Source organism: Podarcis vaucheri (genome assembly GCF_965113315.1).
Source record: "Podarcis vaucheri genome assembly, chromosome: 12".
In the NCBI taxonomy this organism is placed as follows: Eukaryota; Metazoa; Chordata; class Lepidosauria; order Squamata; family Lacertidae; genus Podarcis; species Podarcis vaucheri.
The window spans coordinates 42,338,473-42,356,440 of NC_138750.1; the positions used below are offsets into that span (position 1 = coordinate 42,338,473).

The window sequence follows — 17,968 nt, forward strand, 5'->3', positions numbered from 1 at the left end:
GGGACTGATGGTTAGATTCCGAGTCAGACGAAATCAAATTGAGCCATCTGGAAAATGGGGATTACTGTTTGTTTTCATCCATGGGCAAGTTTCTATAAGGCACTTCAGAATACGGCTTGTTCTGCTTGCTTGAAATGAAAGGCCAATTCATACAAAATGTTGGAATTTTTAACTGGATCTCCTGGTGTTGTTGTCATTTAAACAGCTTTGAAATAGGGTCATGGATCTCTGAATTTTATCAGCGCGTCAGCAGTGAGGAAAGGGGTATTTAATCTGTTACCCTGCAGGGTCAGAGCAAAGCAACTTGATTCACCTCTTCTTCTTCTTCTTCTTCTTCTTCTTCTTCTTCTTCTTCTTCTTCTTCTTTGGCAATCACTCGTAGCTGAGTAAGATTGTCTTCCATAAACACGGTTTTAACAATGAGTCCGTAAGTGACTGTGGAGACCAATTCTGGATCCACACATCCTTCCACAGTGGGGATATTGGTTTCCGGGCGGGAGTTGATCGCAGTGTTGATTTGCCAGGCGTGCCTTTCTCTTAGCACATTTCTCCCTTGTGTCCTGAATTTGAGTGTCTTCAAAGCCCATGACACCTTGGGTAAAGGCATTTCTCCAACTGGAGCGCTCACAGGCCAGTGTTTCCCAGTTGTCAGTGTTTATACTACATTTTTTTAGATTTGCCTTGAGACAGTCTTTAAACCTCTTTTGTTGACCTATGTGTGTGTTGGCATCCATCTCTCTTGAGAGACAATGGATAGGAGTGTATGTAAAGTCAAACTGTTGGAGATCTGATCTTAGTCTATAGCCCTCATAACAAACAGCCAATGATATCCTTATTCTGCATGAATTTGTCTGCCAGCTCATGTTGTTTCTCTGATCTAATCTGCCCATCCGTGATGCTACAATTAGCTCTGTGTGTTGTCTAGGTCAACATTTGTGATCACCCCATGCTTCAAAAACCACAGCATAATCATTTGCAGTGTTGGCCCCAGAAACAATGTTCATGCATTTGACAGCAACAGCGATGACACTATGAAACTGCAGAAAAAGGTAAAGGACCCCTGACAGTTAAGTCCAGTTGCGAAAGACTCTGGGAATTGCGACGCTAATCTCGCTTTAATGGTCGAGGAGCCGACGTTTGTCCACAGACAGTTTTTCCGGGTCATGTGGCCAGCATGACTGAGCTGCCTCTGGCTAAACCAGAGCAGCACACGGAAATGCTGTTTACCTTCCCGCCGGTGTGGTACCTATTTATCTACTTGCACTTTGACGTGCTTTCGAACTGCTAGGTTGGCAGGAGCTGGGACTGAGCAATGGGAGCTTACCCCATCGCAGGGATTTGAACCACCAACCTTCCGATTGGCCACCCCTAGACTCTGTGGTTTAGACCACAGCACCACCCGTGTCCCTATGAAACTGCATAGTTGATCTTAAAATTGTAGCATTGGTCCCCATCAGCCTACGTTATTGGCAATCTTTAAAAGATCTTCCACACTCCATATCATGGCTTGGCCCTTGCTGTGTCCATCAGGGAGTTTTGTGAATCTTAGGTTCAGTCTGAGATTTACTTTCCCCCCAAGTCTTGAGAAAATGGATACCCTGCAATACATTCCCCTATTTCAGAATGAACTGGTGTCTAATATCTGCTGCTTGCTTAACAACATCTGCAAAACACAAAAGCAGAATCCATCCTACATCTCAGCAGCCACAAATAGATCTCCTCCCTCTGAAATAATGAGGACAGTTTGTTCTACACATTTCTTCTTATTGGACTAGACAAAGGAATTTGCCTCAATCATGGTTGTCCTGTAGTAGTGTCAGGATTAATAGCTTTAAACTGTGCTTCTTATGCTTCAAGTAGTTTGTCGGGCTCCTGGGTTGTTCAAGTCTCTCATGAAGCCACCCTGTACCATGAACTCTGAGGTTCTCTCATCTCTTTCCCAGATGGAATAAACCAACCACTCTCTGAATGTGCCCATCACCCCCCTGCAAAAAAATAAGTATTTGTTTTTCCTTTGCTAGCATGCAGGCATTAATTTTGTTTTTGCAATATTTATAGAATGTCTTTTGGCTGAAAATTGTTCATAAGGTGGTTTACAAGAATTAAAAATGCAAATCAAAACAATCCATACCAAAAAGAAAAGCAGTGCAACTAAACTAATCAGACATTCTCAAATATTCATATGCCTGTCTATATTTCAAATGAAACTTTTCTAAAGAAACTTCAAATTCACATTCTGACTGTGAATTTTTGTGCCTTAACATGCAAGTGCTTGCTAGAACTTATTGATCCTGGTAGACTTCAAAGATGACTTTCATAAAGTTAAGACAACTATATGGTATCAATCAAATGCTGTCAGATACTAAATACCATTTCATGTTAACTTTCAAGTGCTTAACTATCATGTTAACTATCATGTTACATGTCAACCACCAGATACAGCAAAATATGATATACAAGCAGTAATAACAATATTCTGTGGAAGGTTATTGGGAATTCCTCAATAGCTAAAAGACAAATCTGCCATCTGCTGATTTTCCTCTGCAATGCGCACTCTCAGGGGAATGTTGGTTTGTTCTAGCCCATAATGGCACTTAGTCCACAATGCGCAACTACATTGGCCAACATGGTCCCCTGTGAACTGGGTGTACCCTGTGAAACATGCCACAAAATCCTGTGCCATGTGCAGACTTTTAATAGCAGGCATTGCTGTTGAAAGTGTGACATAGATATGAAAAGAGAGACAGCTTGATTGGAAGATGAAGAAGCTGGATTGTACATACAATTAGAGGACATTTGTACCTACTGTGATACTCTGAAGGTAGAAAGTGATATTCAAAAATTAAATATTTTAATTTATCAAGTATTGGGAGATCAAATATTAATGTCATTGGGTATCTAACAGAGACATCAAATATTTAGAGTGTAGTGGTTGTTGTGGTGTAGTGGTTAAGAGCGGTAGTCTCATAATCTGGGGAACTGGGTTCGCGTCTCCGCTCCTCCACATGCAGCTGCTAGGTGACCTTGGGCCAGTCACACTTCTCTGAAGTCTCTCAGCCCCACTCACCTCACAGAGTGTTTGTTGTGGGGGAGGAAGGGAAAGGAGAATGTTAGCCGTTTTGCGACTCCTTTGGGTAGTGATAAAGAGGGATATCAAATCCAAACTCCTCTTCTTCTTCTTTTGTATATATGGAAAAGATTAAGGAGAAAATGCAAAGATATGCTAGCATATGTTCTTCTTTTGTGTTCTGCTTCTAACCTGTGTTGAGGTGACAATTCTTATGCTCAGTGCTTGCAAAACTTCACCCCTTACTTCTTCTTCTTCTTCTTCTTCTTCTTCTAATGTGTAAAGTCATGCTATTCTGTCACCAGTTCTTCAATCTATACTCAGCTGCAGTGATCAACCAAATGCAGAAGTCAGACAAGGCTGAGTATAGCATGTGCCTAGTCAATTGGGACTCTCTGGACTATAATCCCCATGGTCCTGGGAGACAGCAACTGCACAAATTTCATTTTCAAGATGTCACATCTAGTTATATGATCAAACACTGCACATTACAGGATTCGCACCCTTCACTGGCTCACATCTGGTCCAACTAACACAAATGTTTCACACATGCCAAAGCTGTTACACGGAGCATGCTCACTACAGAATGCTCTGTTGTGGCGATGTAAATTTGGGCAAGAGAATATTGAGCAGGATTTGTGGGAGCAAATTTGTTTCAGCTCCACTCTGGGGGACTCTAGAGATGCATCTTTTCCTTTCACGAATCCCGCGATAGGTCCTTCAGTCTTTGCAACCTTGGTTTGCATCAAATTTCTACAAAAGTTTGCTCTGACTCCACCAGATCCAACTATAAGTTCTGCAGCAGATGTGTCCTTGTCAGGCCAATTTTAGGAGGAACAAAATCAGGCTTGTACTGAACATGCATCTTCTTGAAATGTTAATTATAGAGCAACTGCAGCTTCTCTGTACTCTGACCTACCACGCTATAACTTTTTGTGCTTCACTTCTTCTGTTAGTAAGACAGGAACATAACTTAATCTTGTACAGTGGTACCTCGGGTTAAGAACTTAATTCATTCTGGAGGTCTGTTCTTAACCTGAAACTGTTCTTAACCTGAGGTACCACTTTAGCTAATGGGGCCTCCCGCTGCCGCTGCGCGATTTCTGTTCTCATCCTGAAGCAAAGGTACTATTTCTGGGTTAGTGGAGTCTGTAACCTGAAGTGTCTGTAACCTGAAGCGTATGTAACCCGAGGTACCACTGTAATACTCATGGCAAAGGGAGATGGTGAATGTTTAGGAGAGTCACTGAGATATCTTGCTTATAGAGCTCTATACATGAATCCCTTTAGCTGCAACCGTAGCATGCATACTAGGGAGAACCTTCCACTGAAATAACCAAGTCAACATAGTAAGGCCTGGGTTGCAAGATAGATTTCAGTTACTATTTTATCAATATCACAAGCATGGGTCAATTAAAGTTAGGTGCTGTTAAGTCAGATTGATTTGAAATGAAGAGGTTTAAGCACATGCTTGATTTTTCAGTTGAAATAAATAATCCTGTAGTTTTTAATAGTTGTTGGCTTATATGCCTTAATACTTTTTAAAAACATGTGCATTAAGTTTTATATTCTATTTCTGTACCGTATTTCACCAGCACAAGAGGATAAGGGTGGCAATCCTATATCCACATGCTTGGAAGCAGGGCTTGGAGAGAAATTTGTTAGTTCCCACTTTAAGGTGAATCTACGAAATTCACACTTCCTGAAATAATATGTTAACTGAAACACAGCCATTCTTTAAGATTCACACATCTGTGTATTTTGCAGTAATGTGTACAAAAATCCATATGCTAAGGTAAAGTGTCCCTATAAATTCATCTGTTAGTGAAAATGGCCTAACAGAATATATCAGGAAAATTGTGTATCAGCAAAAATGTATACTAGGAGAAAATTGCACTAAAATGCTGATTATATTCCACGAGTCTTTTAAAAACACACACACACTGACACAAAAATGTGGAGAACTGAACTTAAGATTGGAAAAATTAGAACCATAATCAACAGATTCTTCCATCCCTACCTGGGAGTAAACCTCATTGAACTCAATGAGACTCTGTAAACATGAATAGGATTGTGTTATATTATTGGCTATGATCCTATCCAGTAGGTGCAACTCAAGGACAGAACAGCTCCATCTGTCAATGTAGATTCCCAACCCCAACCCCGATTCATTTTTTCAGATATGGGAAAGGCAAGCAGTGATTTAAACGGCTTTTGTTAAAACCTTCAAACATGCACTCACCATTTCTTTCCGTTGACTTGCCAGAAGAGAAGCGAGAAGGGTGGGTGGGGGGCAAAGCAGTGTCTGCTCCTGAAGTGGAAAGCAGTCAACCTTGGCAGCTTGAGTTAATAACTTGTGTGTGCTGTGAATATACGGCTTAGAAGATGGAGTTGTCACAAGGCTGGGCTGTGCTGTTTATTGCTTATCACTAAAGGCAAGCAACCTTTGGGGCTGCCCAAGTCCATCCTGGACAGAGCAACTAATTTCTTCAAGAGACCTGAAGCAGAAAGAAGTCCTGCAACTATGGCTTCTTCCATCGTGGTGTTTTAAAATAAAGGACTTTGCTAGGATTAAAATCCTTGCAGTAAGTAAGCGTGCCTCGTTCAGAGCCAATTTTGCATTGGTGGAAAGTTTTCTGAACTAAATATATTAAAGGTGAATCAGAAAAAAAGAATAACAGGCTTTCTTCTTCTCTTGCCTATTTACTGTATGAAAAAATTCAACTGAGCTCTGGCAAGTAATAACCAATACACTGTTAAGGACTCTAATCTTCCCTGAGTGCAGAAAAGTTCATAGGACATTACAGCTGTTAGAAGCATCCCCCAGTCGTTCTTTTCCATGTAATTGTGTGAAGAAAGTGACACCCACCAATAGAGGGACAGGGTAGAGTTCTTGGATCTTGTTTCTCAGCTGCAAGAGGATTCCCACTTATACCTCGTCCTGTACAAGAGGATCCAATGGGCAGCCTGTGGGGGCTTTGTGCCGGACCTGAAGGCATTGAGAAGCTGCCAGCCGCAGTTCAGTGGCTTACCACATGGGGGCAGCTTTCCACAGATCCCAGAACCTCCTAACAGTAGGACAAAGATGCTATCAATATTGATAAATCATACATTTTTCACACTTCTGGTGTGTTTCAGTAATTGTAACAGCCTAGCTGGTAAATATGCATTTGAATATCTTGATGGTAACACAAATTACACATATATACCATTACATTGTCTCCAGCTACAGATATTTTGTATGGATCTGTTAGAAATACTGCCATAAAAAGAATTATCTGGCTATCACAAAAAATAAGCAGCAGCGTTTATGGAACAATTCCCCTCATTTTTCCCCCCTTCAGCACATGATCATATCCATCAGCTACAATAGCAGTTACGCATACAAGGCAGCCTCCAGATTCTGGCAAAGCAAGAGATAAGAAGCATTTGCTATTGGAACGATGCTGGTCCCATTTTTGTAGAGAATGCATTTCCATTTTGAGATCTGCTGACTTGGCACTTTATACAAGGGATTGGTTTCCTTAAAGGTGAAAACAGTGTTTCCTGCAGAAGCAGCACAGAGCTGCTTCCACTTGTTTTTCTTGATACTTTCTTGTTTTCACAATTATAGAAAATGAGAATGCCAGCTTTAGGAGAATGGGCAAGTCAGCAGCAATATTACAAAGCAACAGAGGTACCCCATATATTTGCAGTGGCAGCACCATATAGATTATGCAGAAATGTCTATATTAAAACAAGCCATGGCTTTAGAACAGGCTTCCTTAAACACGGCCCTACAGATGTTTTGAGACTACAATTCCCATCTTCCCTAACCACTGGTCCTGCTAGCTAGGGATCATTCGAGTTGTAGGCCAAAAACATCTGGAGGGCCAAGTTTGAGGAAGCCTGCTTTAGAAGGCTATCTCAAAAATCTCCCCCCCCCCCGGAGATAGGTATGGGGGAGTCTGTCAAATTCAGTCTCTCTCAGTTTATCATTCCCCCCCCCCCCGTCTCAAGTTCACTTCTCCTCATAGATTTTTATTGTTTTGGTTTTTTAAGTCCTCATGAAAATTCATCAGGGAATATCTTCTAATACACTCATTTTTGTATGCAATTTTGCCTAATACACTCATTTTTGCAAAGCAGTTTTCCCTATCAGAATGCATTTTAGTCTGTAATTTTCAGTAATATGTGCATTTTAAGGTACATTTTACCCTACTAAACCCATCTTTCTACACATTGCTTGGCTGGAGAACTGCATTGCAAAATTCATAAGACGTGTGGATTTTGAAGGATTGCTGCGTTCCAGTTTGTGCATTGTTTATGAAAGTGCCATTGAGGTAGGTTCACCTTTAAATGTGAACTGAATCCAATATCTACCCCTTCCCTACCTAAAGATATGGTTTCTTCTCCATCAGTGGTCCCTTGTCAGTCAAAAATCAGGCTTGGCATAGTACCAGCAGGAGTGAACTGAAGAGGAGGCATAGTGCAAAGGGGACCCTTTGCACAAACAATGTAGAACCAAGGCTGATAACAAAGTGGGAAGGACAGAATCTGCCTAGCAGATAAATCACAACTGGTTACTCAGAAGCCTTACAGGTAATTCCAGTTGTCTTCCTGTTGCAACCCCTATGGTTACTGATGGTCTTCCCTGCATTGTTACTGCAGTGAATTGGAGGCTAGAGAAGTAGATTGATACCATGCTGTGATGGGTAAATGCCCAGCAGGTGTCTTGGAAGCAAGGCAGTGGCAAATTCAGAAGCACAGAGTCCTTTCACAGCCACACCCCCTTCCAAGATTATAAAAAATATTATAATTATACAGTACAGTGGTACTTCGGGTTAAGAACTTAATTCGTTCTGGAGGTCTGTTCTTAACCTGAAACTGTTCTTAACCTGAAGCACCACTTTAGCTAATGAGGCCTCTTGCTGCCGCCGCACCACCGGAGCACGATTTCTGTTCTCATCCTGAAGCAAAGTTCTTAATCTGAAGCACTATTTCTGGGTTAGCGGAGTCTGTAACCTGAAGCGTATGTAACCTGAAGCGTATGTAACCTGAAGCGTATGTAACCCGAGGTACCACTGTATTACATCAAAGGTGAAAGTGTGAGCACTTGTGGCACAAAGTCAGTCAAGCACAGATACCGTCCTCAGCACATGAAAGTAAATGTGACTTTTATGCCCTATTTGTTCTCAAATGGAATTGTGTTAAGTGTTGCTAGTTTGGGGAAAATTAAGCATTTCAATGCAAGCCCACAGGCATGCATAACCTTGCAAGAAATATTGCCATGACCAGAGATGCTCATGCTCCCTGCTCCACTCAGCCGTCCAGTCATGACCTTATCCACGATACTTCATGCTGTTCCCACGCTCCACCCATTTTTCTATTCTCACCTCAAGTCAGTCAGCATCCCATGACCACTGAGCTCATTGGGCTGTGTTAGGGAAAAGGTTCCCTTATGTCCTTCCCCCACCAAACCGTTTCTTAGAGCTTCTGAAAACCTTTGGCTGCCCAAAGCCTGCTGATTCCTCATTGCGTCAGGATGGTGCTATTTTGACTACATAAGGATTCACACTTAGCCACTGAACTTCAGAAAGATAGACAGAGTTTGTGTGTGTGTATCTAGTTATCTATCTACACACACATATATAACTATATATAGATGACCATTAAAAAAATGGGAGAAGGATGAAAGAAAATATGCATCAGCTTTTCAGCAAGATCTACTATTTTCTGTTCATGTACTGGGGCAAATGATTTGGAGTGCTCCAATATCTTCGTTCAGAGTGACTGAGGTTCTCATTCCTTGAAGTTTACTTGTACATAACAGAACTTGCACAGTGTTCTCTTGGAACGGAACCAAGTGCCTTCTTCAGAGTGACCCTAGGAATCAATAGCACCCCCCCAAACCCCACACCCCAATCAGAACCCAAATGTCATAAAATTATGACTGAGTGAGAAGAGGGGACGTGCCAATCAGGTGGGAGGGAGAATGAGATAGAGAGAACTATTTAATGGTCTGGATGGGTTGTTTTCTGGTTCACACCGAGAAGCTGTTTCTGAATGCCCTGAGTGGCAGATGTTATAAATCAATGCAGAAATGCACTTATAAATCAATGGAGAAATCCAATATTTTAATGTTGCTGGGATTGAGCACAAATGTGTCCTTGCCCCCCAAACAGCCCAATGAGAACACTGCTTGGTGGGCACAGAATGCTGAGTGACTGTAGCTGTTGGATGGGGGAGGTGAAAACGGGGGACGAGGATGGATTGTAATGGCTGGAGCCATGAATAGAAGTACTCCACATTGCAACACCTTGTAGGCAAATAAGTAAAATGGCTGTCAGGCTGCCACAAACGTGCCAGAGACTCTGTGGGATTCACTGTAGTTATTGCTATGCAAACTTTTCCCAACACCATCCCACACCGGATATGGTTGTGTTTGTATGTTGCTGTTGGGGGAGCATAAAATCCCAACTAGTTCCACTGAAAAACATTTCAGTGTAGTGGTGGTGTCCATCTTAACTGGACCATAGAGTATTGGGTTTCCCATGCCTTTTATCTGCTGTTGGCAGGCAGTATCTATAATGAAAGGATTTTATTTAAAAGGAGGGAAACATACCATCCATTTTCCTTGCATGTTCTATCAAAATATAGGGTGTTTGATTTTTGCTATAGGCATTGTGTGAAGGAATTTTAGTGCAGGGGGGGGGGAACCATAAATTACTCCCTATGTGTGTGTGTGTGTCTTCTGACCCTGAACCCTAACTGCATTATTCTAGAAAATCCTTGCTCACAGCTGGAGTCCTCCTCCCCGCTCCCTCCAATCTAGGAATTTTTATTGTGTTGCAGTGGCTCTGCATTGCTGCAATTGCCATGGTGGTTTCTGGGAATGGTGCCTTTGCTAAGCAGTTCTGCAGCAGTGCAATGCTATATTTTAATCAATTCAGTTGGCTGAGAATAAATCATTGCGCAGAATCATTTCTTGACTGCAGAAGAAATCACTATTGTTTCTGACTGCCATTTCCAAAGAACATGGCATGGCTGCAACACACGCTCGTTTCTGAAGGAAGGGTAAAAAGCAGAACAACACTGCAGCCTTCCAAAGTCATTGTGTACCTTTGCTGCATTTTCTAAGGTTGGGTTTTGCATATTTTAGCGTAGAATCCGTTATTCAGCTAGGACTATGCTTTTGAAAAGTGGTTCTCTTAGGAATGTCCTGCAAGCACCAAAGAGTTTATGTTGACACAGAGTGATGGAAATAGGTTTGATTTAAAAGTAATAATAAAAAGACCAAGCAAGCTTGTCATGTATGCTCAGTCAAGAACTGCTTTGCAATGACAACCTTCAAAGCTGCTCCTAGTTAAAGCAGACATAGCCAAGCCCCAGAGTCACCTCCATTGACTCTAGCTTGGTCAATGGTCAGGGATGATGGGAGTTGTAGTCCAGCACTGTCTGGAGGGCCAAAGCTTCCCCAGCCTCCCTAACACCTGGCTTCCTTTTCTTGGGTAGCAGCATCTTCTTGTCTATAAAATACAGGCACCCTATTATTATGCATCATTTATATTGCACTTTTTATTGACTATATGGGTTATGCATGCCCTTACAACCATCGGAGGCACTAGATCACTCATGCACTCAGACAGGGAAGGCCATTGATGCAAGATGAGTCCATGCAAGGCTTAAGCCCAGGCCTGAGTGAAGCAGGGATGTTGGACTTGTAGCCCTCCAGAACTTGTTGGGCCATGACACCCATCATTCTTGACTGTTGGCCATGCTGGCTGGGATTGATGGAAACTGGACCCCAACAACATCTAGACAGCACCAGGTTGCTCCATCCTTGCACTGGAACACCTGCTTAGCTTTCTGCCATTGAAATGAATGGGGCCAGGATAGGGAATCCTAAAGCACAGTTGGAAGACATGCTGACTCCTATGAGATTTACTTACAAGTTAAAAATAAAGGGGTGGGTGAGAAGTAAAATGTAAAATATTTATTATGGTAATTCAGTACGGCATGTGTTTTGAGCTATCCCTCTTCTCTGGGGCTTTTTCTCTGTGATCCAGGGCCATCCAGCCAAGGGATAGCGTTAATTGCCTTACTTTGTTTTAATCTTTGCAAACAGATGCATCTTTCAGCTGGATTATGTAGAAATTGCCCCTAAGGAAGAGAAGCAGCTCCAAATGGAAAAAGCCCTGGATTCTCGGAATAAATATTCTTCAGCACCTGCAGCCTCTTTCTTCTTGGTGTTTGGTTCCCCTTCAGTTACTTCCAAGTAAATCTCTTTAGGAATGGCTGTTAGATGTGCATAACTTTGGCTGGATCATGCTCAGAATTTGATAGAGGACACCCATATCACCAGGTAAAGTTAGCACAGCACTGCTATTTAGTGTTTTCCAGTAATATTAGATTGCGAAATGCAACTTAAAGACCTAACAAAAGACAATTTTAAATATCTCCTAGATGGTATTTCTTTGGTTCATCAAATTCAAATTAATATTGATAAAGATGGTGATATTGATAATTTAATTAATTAAATTAATATTTAATTAATTCAAAAAGGATTTTCATACAACTTAACATTTCAAAATAAATTAAGCAGTGTACATCTGCCCCACATTTATGTATTTATTTTTAAAGATTTTTTACCTTGTCTTTCAGCCAAAAGTCTCCCTGAGCAGTTTATACTTTAGTACCACCACCAAGAACAATAAAGTCCTTGTCTTCAGATTTAGCATTGTAAAGACAATGTCACAAAAGGAAAATAGGATGAGGAAGGAGGAGGGAGGAAAAGGCAAACACAAGTATTAGTTCTTAAAGCTGATTTTTTTCTCATCAGCTGAGAGTTCAGAGAGAGGTGGAGCTAAAACGAGTTGTTCTCCCCATGGAGCTGTCAGAGTGGCCTCACCTCCCATGTCTCCCTCTGTTGCAACCTGATGGAGTTGAGTTGGGGGAGCCAATGGAGCTAGTTTCTCAGCAGAGCTTTGCTTCCCATCTCTCGCCATAGCCTGATGGAAACCAAAAATCCAAAGCAATTTGTTGGAGGGTGGGGTGGAACAATCAACAGCACACATTATTTGTGGCCTCTCTAAAGGAATCTCACCTGCTTAGCAAATATATCAAGTTTGTGCTTTAAGGACAATTCATTGCCTCAATTTTCAGTGGAGTATGCAGCATAAATAAGAGCTGATTGTTCTACTGCTAATTAAATTCTCAATGTATATCAGTGCAATTGTTGACCGTGATGACACTTCTGGAATGAATATATATGCGTAACTGCAATCAGCAGATTAGTCCTTGCCCAGGCCTGATCTGGGGCCTGGAGGTCCAGCCCCCAACATGTGGCCCAGTGGCTGTTCATTTTGGAATGCCTGGTGTGTGAACTGGTGGGAGGGAGCAATGTGACCACATTGCCATGGCAACAGGGAGGTGTCTTCTGGTCCAATCCCAACAGGAAATATTGGTAGGCAGGACAGGAAAGGGGAGAAATCACAGCTGGCTTGCATTAGGAGTCTTGACACCTTCTTTTCCCACTCTGCCCCCTCTTCTCCCTCTGACCATGAATCGTTGTCCCACCACCAATTCCCTGACTCTGAGCCTTCTACCCTCGGGGGTTCCTCAGCTGGTGCCTCCCACCCTTCCTCTGTGTCCAACCAGTCCATAACAAGTGGTACAGAAATTTAACAAATAAGAGATAATGATAATAAATCGATTTGTTTATTACTACTATTGCCTGGAAGAGTCCAGTTGTTCTAAAAAGAAGGAACCCCTTTGGAAAAGGATGAAGATAGATGGGAAAGCCTGCACCTTAGTGGGTAGAACACATGCTTTGCATGCAGAAGGTTCCAGGTTCCATCCCCAGGAGTGGCTGGGAGAGACCACTGTCTGAAATCCCGGAGGGCTGCTGCCAGTCAGTGCAGAAAGTACTGAGCTAGATGGACTAATGGCCTGGCTTAGTATAAGCCCATTTCCTTGGAAGCCTACATATTTCATTTGTGTGGATGCTGTTTCATACTATGCAGAACCAAATGAAGATTTGCCACTGGGCACACAATCTCCAGGGGGCTGCAGCCATTCACAATTTCCTGATGTAGTGCTGGCTCCAGGGTGGGTTTTTTTTTTTAGGGGGGCAGGCAAGTTTCCTTGAGTGTGCCCCTAAACTGAGTGAACCCACCTCTTTCTCAGATATATCTCTATTGTTCCTTCCCTTGCCCCCTCCCTCTGCGCTTGAGGAAGAAGGGAAGGCCCGTGAAAGGTGCTTCTCTCTCTCTTGTTCCTGCTTGCATGCTCAGAGGGGGATAGTTTAATAATAATAATAATAATAATAATAATAATAATAATAATAAAATTATTTATTTATACTCCGCCCATCTGGCTGGGCTTCCCCAGCCACTCTGGGCAGCTTCCAACAAAGTATTAAAATACAGCGGTCTGTTAAACATTAAAAGCTTCCCTAAACAGGGCTGCCTTCAGATGTCTTCTTAAAGTCTGGTAGTTGTTTTTCTCTTTGACATCTGGTGGGAGGGCGTTCCACAGGGTGGGTGCCACTACTGAGAAGGCCCTGGTTCCCTGTAACTTGGCTTCTCGCAGTGAGGGAACCGCCAGAAGGCCCTCGGCACTGGACCTCAGTGTCTGGGCAGAACGATGGAGGTGGAGACGCTCCTTCAGTTGAACAGGCAGTAACACCAAAGAGGGAGAGGAGGAGCAGAGCCTGGAGACTCTGGGGGCTGACAGTGCAGGGCTGCAGCTGATGCCCAACAATGCTGATGCAAGCCCTGCGTATATGATAACATGTGTTTGCAAACGTGCCATTTCATGCCATATACTGTATTTGTCAAGTTATAATATGGGAAAGGCCCCTTGAAAAATGCAAACTGAAGTGTTGGGCACGAAGGATCTTCCCTTAAATAGCGGGCTAAATTAGGCATAGACAGCAAACGGCTCGTGGGCAATCTGGTCTTGTTACTCAGCCTGTGTTGCCTTGTGCTGCCCCCCTGTGGTGGTGACTCACCTGAGAATGTGAAAACCTTTGGAGAGAGAGAGCCTGGTGCCTGCCAACGGTAGTGCCTCTTTTCAACATTGCCACCATCATTATAGAACTCTGTGATAACGTTTTACTGTTTGACATCTGCTTCCTTCCACTTTTAGATGTAGCGTGTGGAACAAAGGCCTCTGTGACTGCCCACATAGCTCTTCCTTGCACACACTGTTTGAAGCATCTCAGCAGAAATGACTTCAGACAATTGCTCATTATAGGTTTAATCTTCTTCAAGCAGCATATAAGGCACTAATTTCTACATGTCGGCAATGTCTGAGTGATGAGCAAGACAGGGTATTTTCGAGCATTTATACCTAAGAAGCAGCTGCCACTAAAACCAGCCAGAGTCAAGCTTGAAGAAGAGAAAGACCAAGAAGCCTTTGTATGTGATTGCAGAAAACAACTCCCCTACTTGTAACTGACAGATGCAACTGACAGCTTGTCTTTCCCCGACTGAAGGAAGGGCAGCCTCAGCATCTACCCCAAGTGGAGAGCAGAATGACTACCAGCACATTAAAAGAGGCAGCAGTGGAACAAATGGAAACAGACTTTAGAGGACTGACCCTATCTTTGTGGGAGGGCAGGTGCTTGGCATACAGAAGGTCCCATGTCCATTCCTGACATCTCCAGTTAAAAGGACGAGGTGGCAGGTGATGAGGAAGACCTGTGCAGCAAAGCAACTGCCTTTCGGGGTAGACCAGGGATGGCAAACATCAGCCGCTGGGGCCAAATATGCCTCTTCCTGGTCTGTCTGCTTAACCCATAGTATTCTCCCCAGGTGACACCTTCCTCGAGTGTTTTCTCCCAGCTGGAATGTGTCCTTGAACTGTGAGAATGCCTCTTGCTTGCCTGGAAGGAGGATCTGGAGTGTTTGTTTGTGCATGTGGAATGGCCACTTTTTGGTTTTTGCATGCTGGATGTGAGCATAAACTGAAGAGTCTCACACACTGTTCTGCTCGCTTTTGCATCTGGCCCTGCCTGCTTCTTGGTATGGGGCCACTAGAAGCTGCCCCATGTGGCCCTTGGGGTAGACAACACTGGGCTAGGTGGGCAGTCTGACCTGAGACAAGGCAGCTCTCTCTGACATGAGATTCCCCAAGTTTATAAATCCTCTTAGAATTAAATGCGCTGGAGTTCCAAACTTGGGAACTGAAGTGCGGGAGCACAATGCAGTCAGATGCAAAGCCCCTCTTCAGTTTCTGCAACAGTTGATTCCTGATGCTTATTTGCAGCTGAACACACGCCTGTACAAGTATTGTAACCAGTGTTATCCCCACCCACCAGATTTAGATGAACTTTTCTTCAAGTAAAACTCAAATCAGTTCACAACATGAAAACATACTATGTAGTCAGCAACACCAACCCCCCAAAAATGTGGGTTCCCTTGCCCCAGCCACCTTTGCCACACTCCATTTTTATGGCATGCTCTGAAGGAGTGCATTTGATGGCCACTGGATTTGGGTCTAAATCAAACTTCAATCTGGAGAAAACACAGCTTTCCCCACGGGAAGCAGAGGGTCAAGGGGAAGAGCGAATAAGCCCTGAGCAGCCAGTAAAAGCAACTGGATTTGGTGGACTAGTGACTGAAGGATGTCTGGCTATGATTCAACCTGGGAACCAGATCCCTGCTTTGTCCAAAAAGTTTCTGCCTCTTGTAAAATATTCAAAATAGTTTACTGGGCTCAACAACCAGGAGACCTTTTCATGCTGATCACCAGCAGAAAGTCTGGTCAGCGGAACATAGGAAGCTGCCTTATACTGAGTCAAGTAATTGGTACAGCCAGCTCAGTATTGCCCACACTAACTGGCAGCTGCTCTTCAGGGATTCCAAGAAGGATCGTGGACATCCAACAATGCGGGATGTTGGGAGATTCAAGACTGATAAAAGGCAGTCCTTTAGGCAGTGCATAAACTCAGGAGGAAGCAATGGCAACCAACCTAGATGGCATTAAAAGAAGATTAGACAAATTCATGGAGGAGATGGGTCATGAAGGAGGGCAGCAGTGCAGTTGCTGGAAACCACAGGAGTGGGGAGTGCTCTTGTACTCGAACTCTGCTTGCAAGTTTCCCACTGGCTGGCCACTGTGAAAACAGGCCTCCGTGGGTCAATTGGCCTAATCCATGGAGGCTCTTCTTATGTTCTTGGGTCTCTCCCAACCTTAGTTGGAGATGAGGAGACTAAACATGCAACCTTCTGCTTGCAAAACATCCCAGGATGTTCTGAAGCATCTCTAGGAATAAGGACGCTGGACTAGATGGCTCCCTTCTCCAACATGGTGCCTTCCAGTCCTTGTTGGACTACAACTCGAGACCGCCCCTTGACAGCATGACCAGGGGCTGATGGGTGTGGTAAGTCCAGCAAGGAGGTCAGGAGGTCAAGGCTCCATCCTGCGGGCCACTCCCTCGCTACGAATGCCCTCCACCATTACCAGCCGGCTGAGCTCCCTTCCTCTGAACTTGAAGCCAGAAGACCCCTTCCTCCCGGCTCCCGGGCCACCAGGCGTCGGGATTGGGCGCCGGCCCGCCTTCCCCCGGGGCCGCTCTCTCGCCCTCGGAAAGGGGTGGGGGGGTTGGCGCGGGGATGGAGGTGACGCAATGCCTGCAATCCCGAGGAGAGCTGCGCAGCGGCGGCCTGAGCAGAGGGCGCGCTCCGAAGGCGAAAGGGAGGCGCCGCTGGGGCTTCTGGCGCGCGTGCGGCTCCGCCCCTGCCGGCCGGCCGAGCTGAGGCGAGGGGGCTGAGGCGCCTCCTATCAGCAGAGCTCTGCGCCGCTGCTCCAGCCCGCGCGGCTGCTTGCAGGTGAATTGAAAGTCGTTGGCGGGGAGGGAAGGACACAGCCACCGCCGCCGCCGCCTCCTCTGCTTGCTTCTGCCTCTGCTGCTGCTGCGTCCTGGTGGGGCAGCTGAGGCGCGTGAAACCCGCACCCCCAGCCGAGCCCGGCGGCGTTTCTCCTTCTGCAGGGCAGCTGCTGCGCTGTGCCCGTGCCCAGGAGGCGCCCGCCTCAGGGGAGGCACCGGCCGGCCAGGCATGTCTTCGCCGAGGGGCTCCCCGCTCGCCAGAGACCTCGACGGAGCGGGAAGGACAGGCAGCCTCAAGCGCGCAAGTAAGTCTCCCCGAAAGTTTAGCCTTCGCGGCCGGGGGTGGGGTGGGGTGGGGGAGGCCGTATGGTTTGCTGTGAGATAATCTGCTCTCCTCATAGTTTCTGGGTTATGATGACTCGGCGGCAGTCTGCACATGCTCAGAGGCGCGCTTATCTTTATTGCTTCACCTTTCCCGCGCCTTAGAAATAGATCCCTTTCCAATACATTCTAGCCTGTAATTGGTGCCCCGGTTAGTACCAGCTGCGGAACTGAGCCCGCGTCTCGCAACCTTCCTGCGTGCCTAAGAATGGCTCAAGGCTCTCTTGTCTTTCGTTTCGACGGCTGGTGGAAGGACTTCACTTGCGCCTATGGATAATGAGAAGCCGTCTTGTGTTTCCATGTCCCCTAAGCTTTGGGGAAGACTGGCTAGAGTGGGTGTGGGGAACATGTCACCCGTGGATGTGGAAGGGGATTTCTCGGAGCAGGAGGGAGGCTCTTCCAAGTCCGGTTAAGGAGACTTGAGGCTGTAGTCTTCTGTGCACTTAAAAGTGGAGTACATCCCATGGAACACACTGGGATTTGCTTCCATTTAAACGTGCTGTAGGATTGAGTTGTGTGTGTGGTTCAGTGGTTGATATCCACACAAATGGGGGTGGGGTGGGGGTTAAGGGGACTGGCCACTCTTTTGTGCCACTTTCCTTGATCTCCTCAAACCAGCCATCCCCTTGTGAGAGCATTCTTGGTTGTGGGTTAACAAGAGACTTTGACATATTAACTGTGTGGTGAGAACTGGGAGACTGTTT

At 44.8% G+C, this 17,968-nt stretch overlaps 1 protein-coding gene and 1 long non-coding RNA gene across 2 annotated transcripts in view; both read left to right on the forward strand.

Moving 5' to 3' along the window:
• The window catches only part of LOC309515652 (uncharacterized protein), an 84,933-nt gene extending 67,919 nt beyond the window's left edge, over nt 1–17,014 (forward strand). Inside the window, exons 6-7 of the mRNA XM_082193668.1 lie at nt 926–1,049; nt 14,198–17,014. Of these exons, the coding sequence (XP_082049794.1) occupies nt 926–1,049; nt 14,198–14,203 (130 nt within the window). The 3' untranslated portion in view covers nt 14,204–17,014. The remainder of the gene's footprint in view (nt 1–925; nt 1,050–14,197) is intronic.
• On the forward strand, nt 7,473–11,276 carry LOC309515663. The gene is made up of 2 exons (XR_014212608.1): nt 7,473–7,648; nt 11,175–11,276. It is a non-coding gene; the product is annotated as an uncharacterized lncRNA (long non-coding RNA).
• Nucleotides 17,015–17,968: the final 954 nt, after the last annotated feature.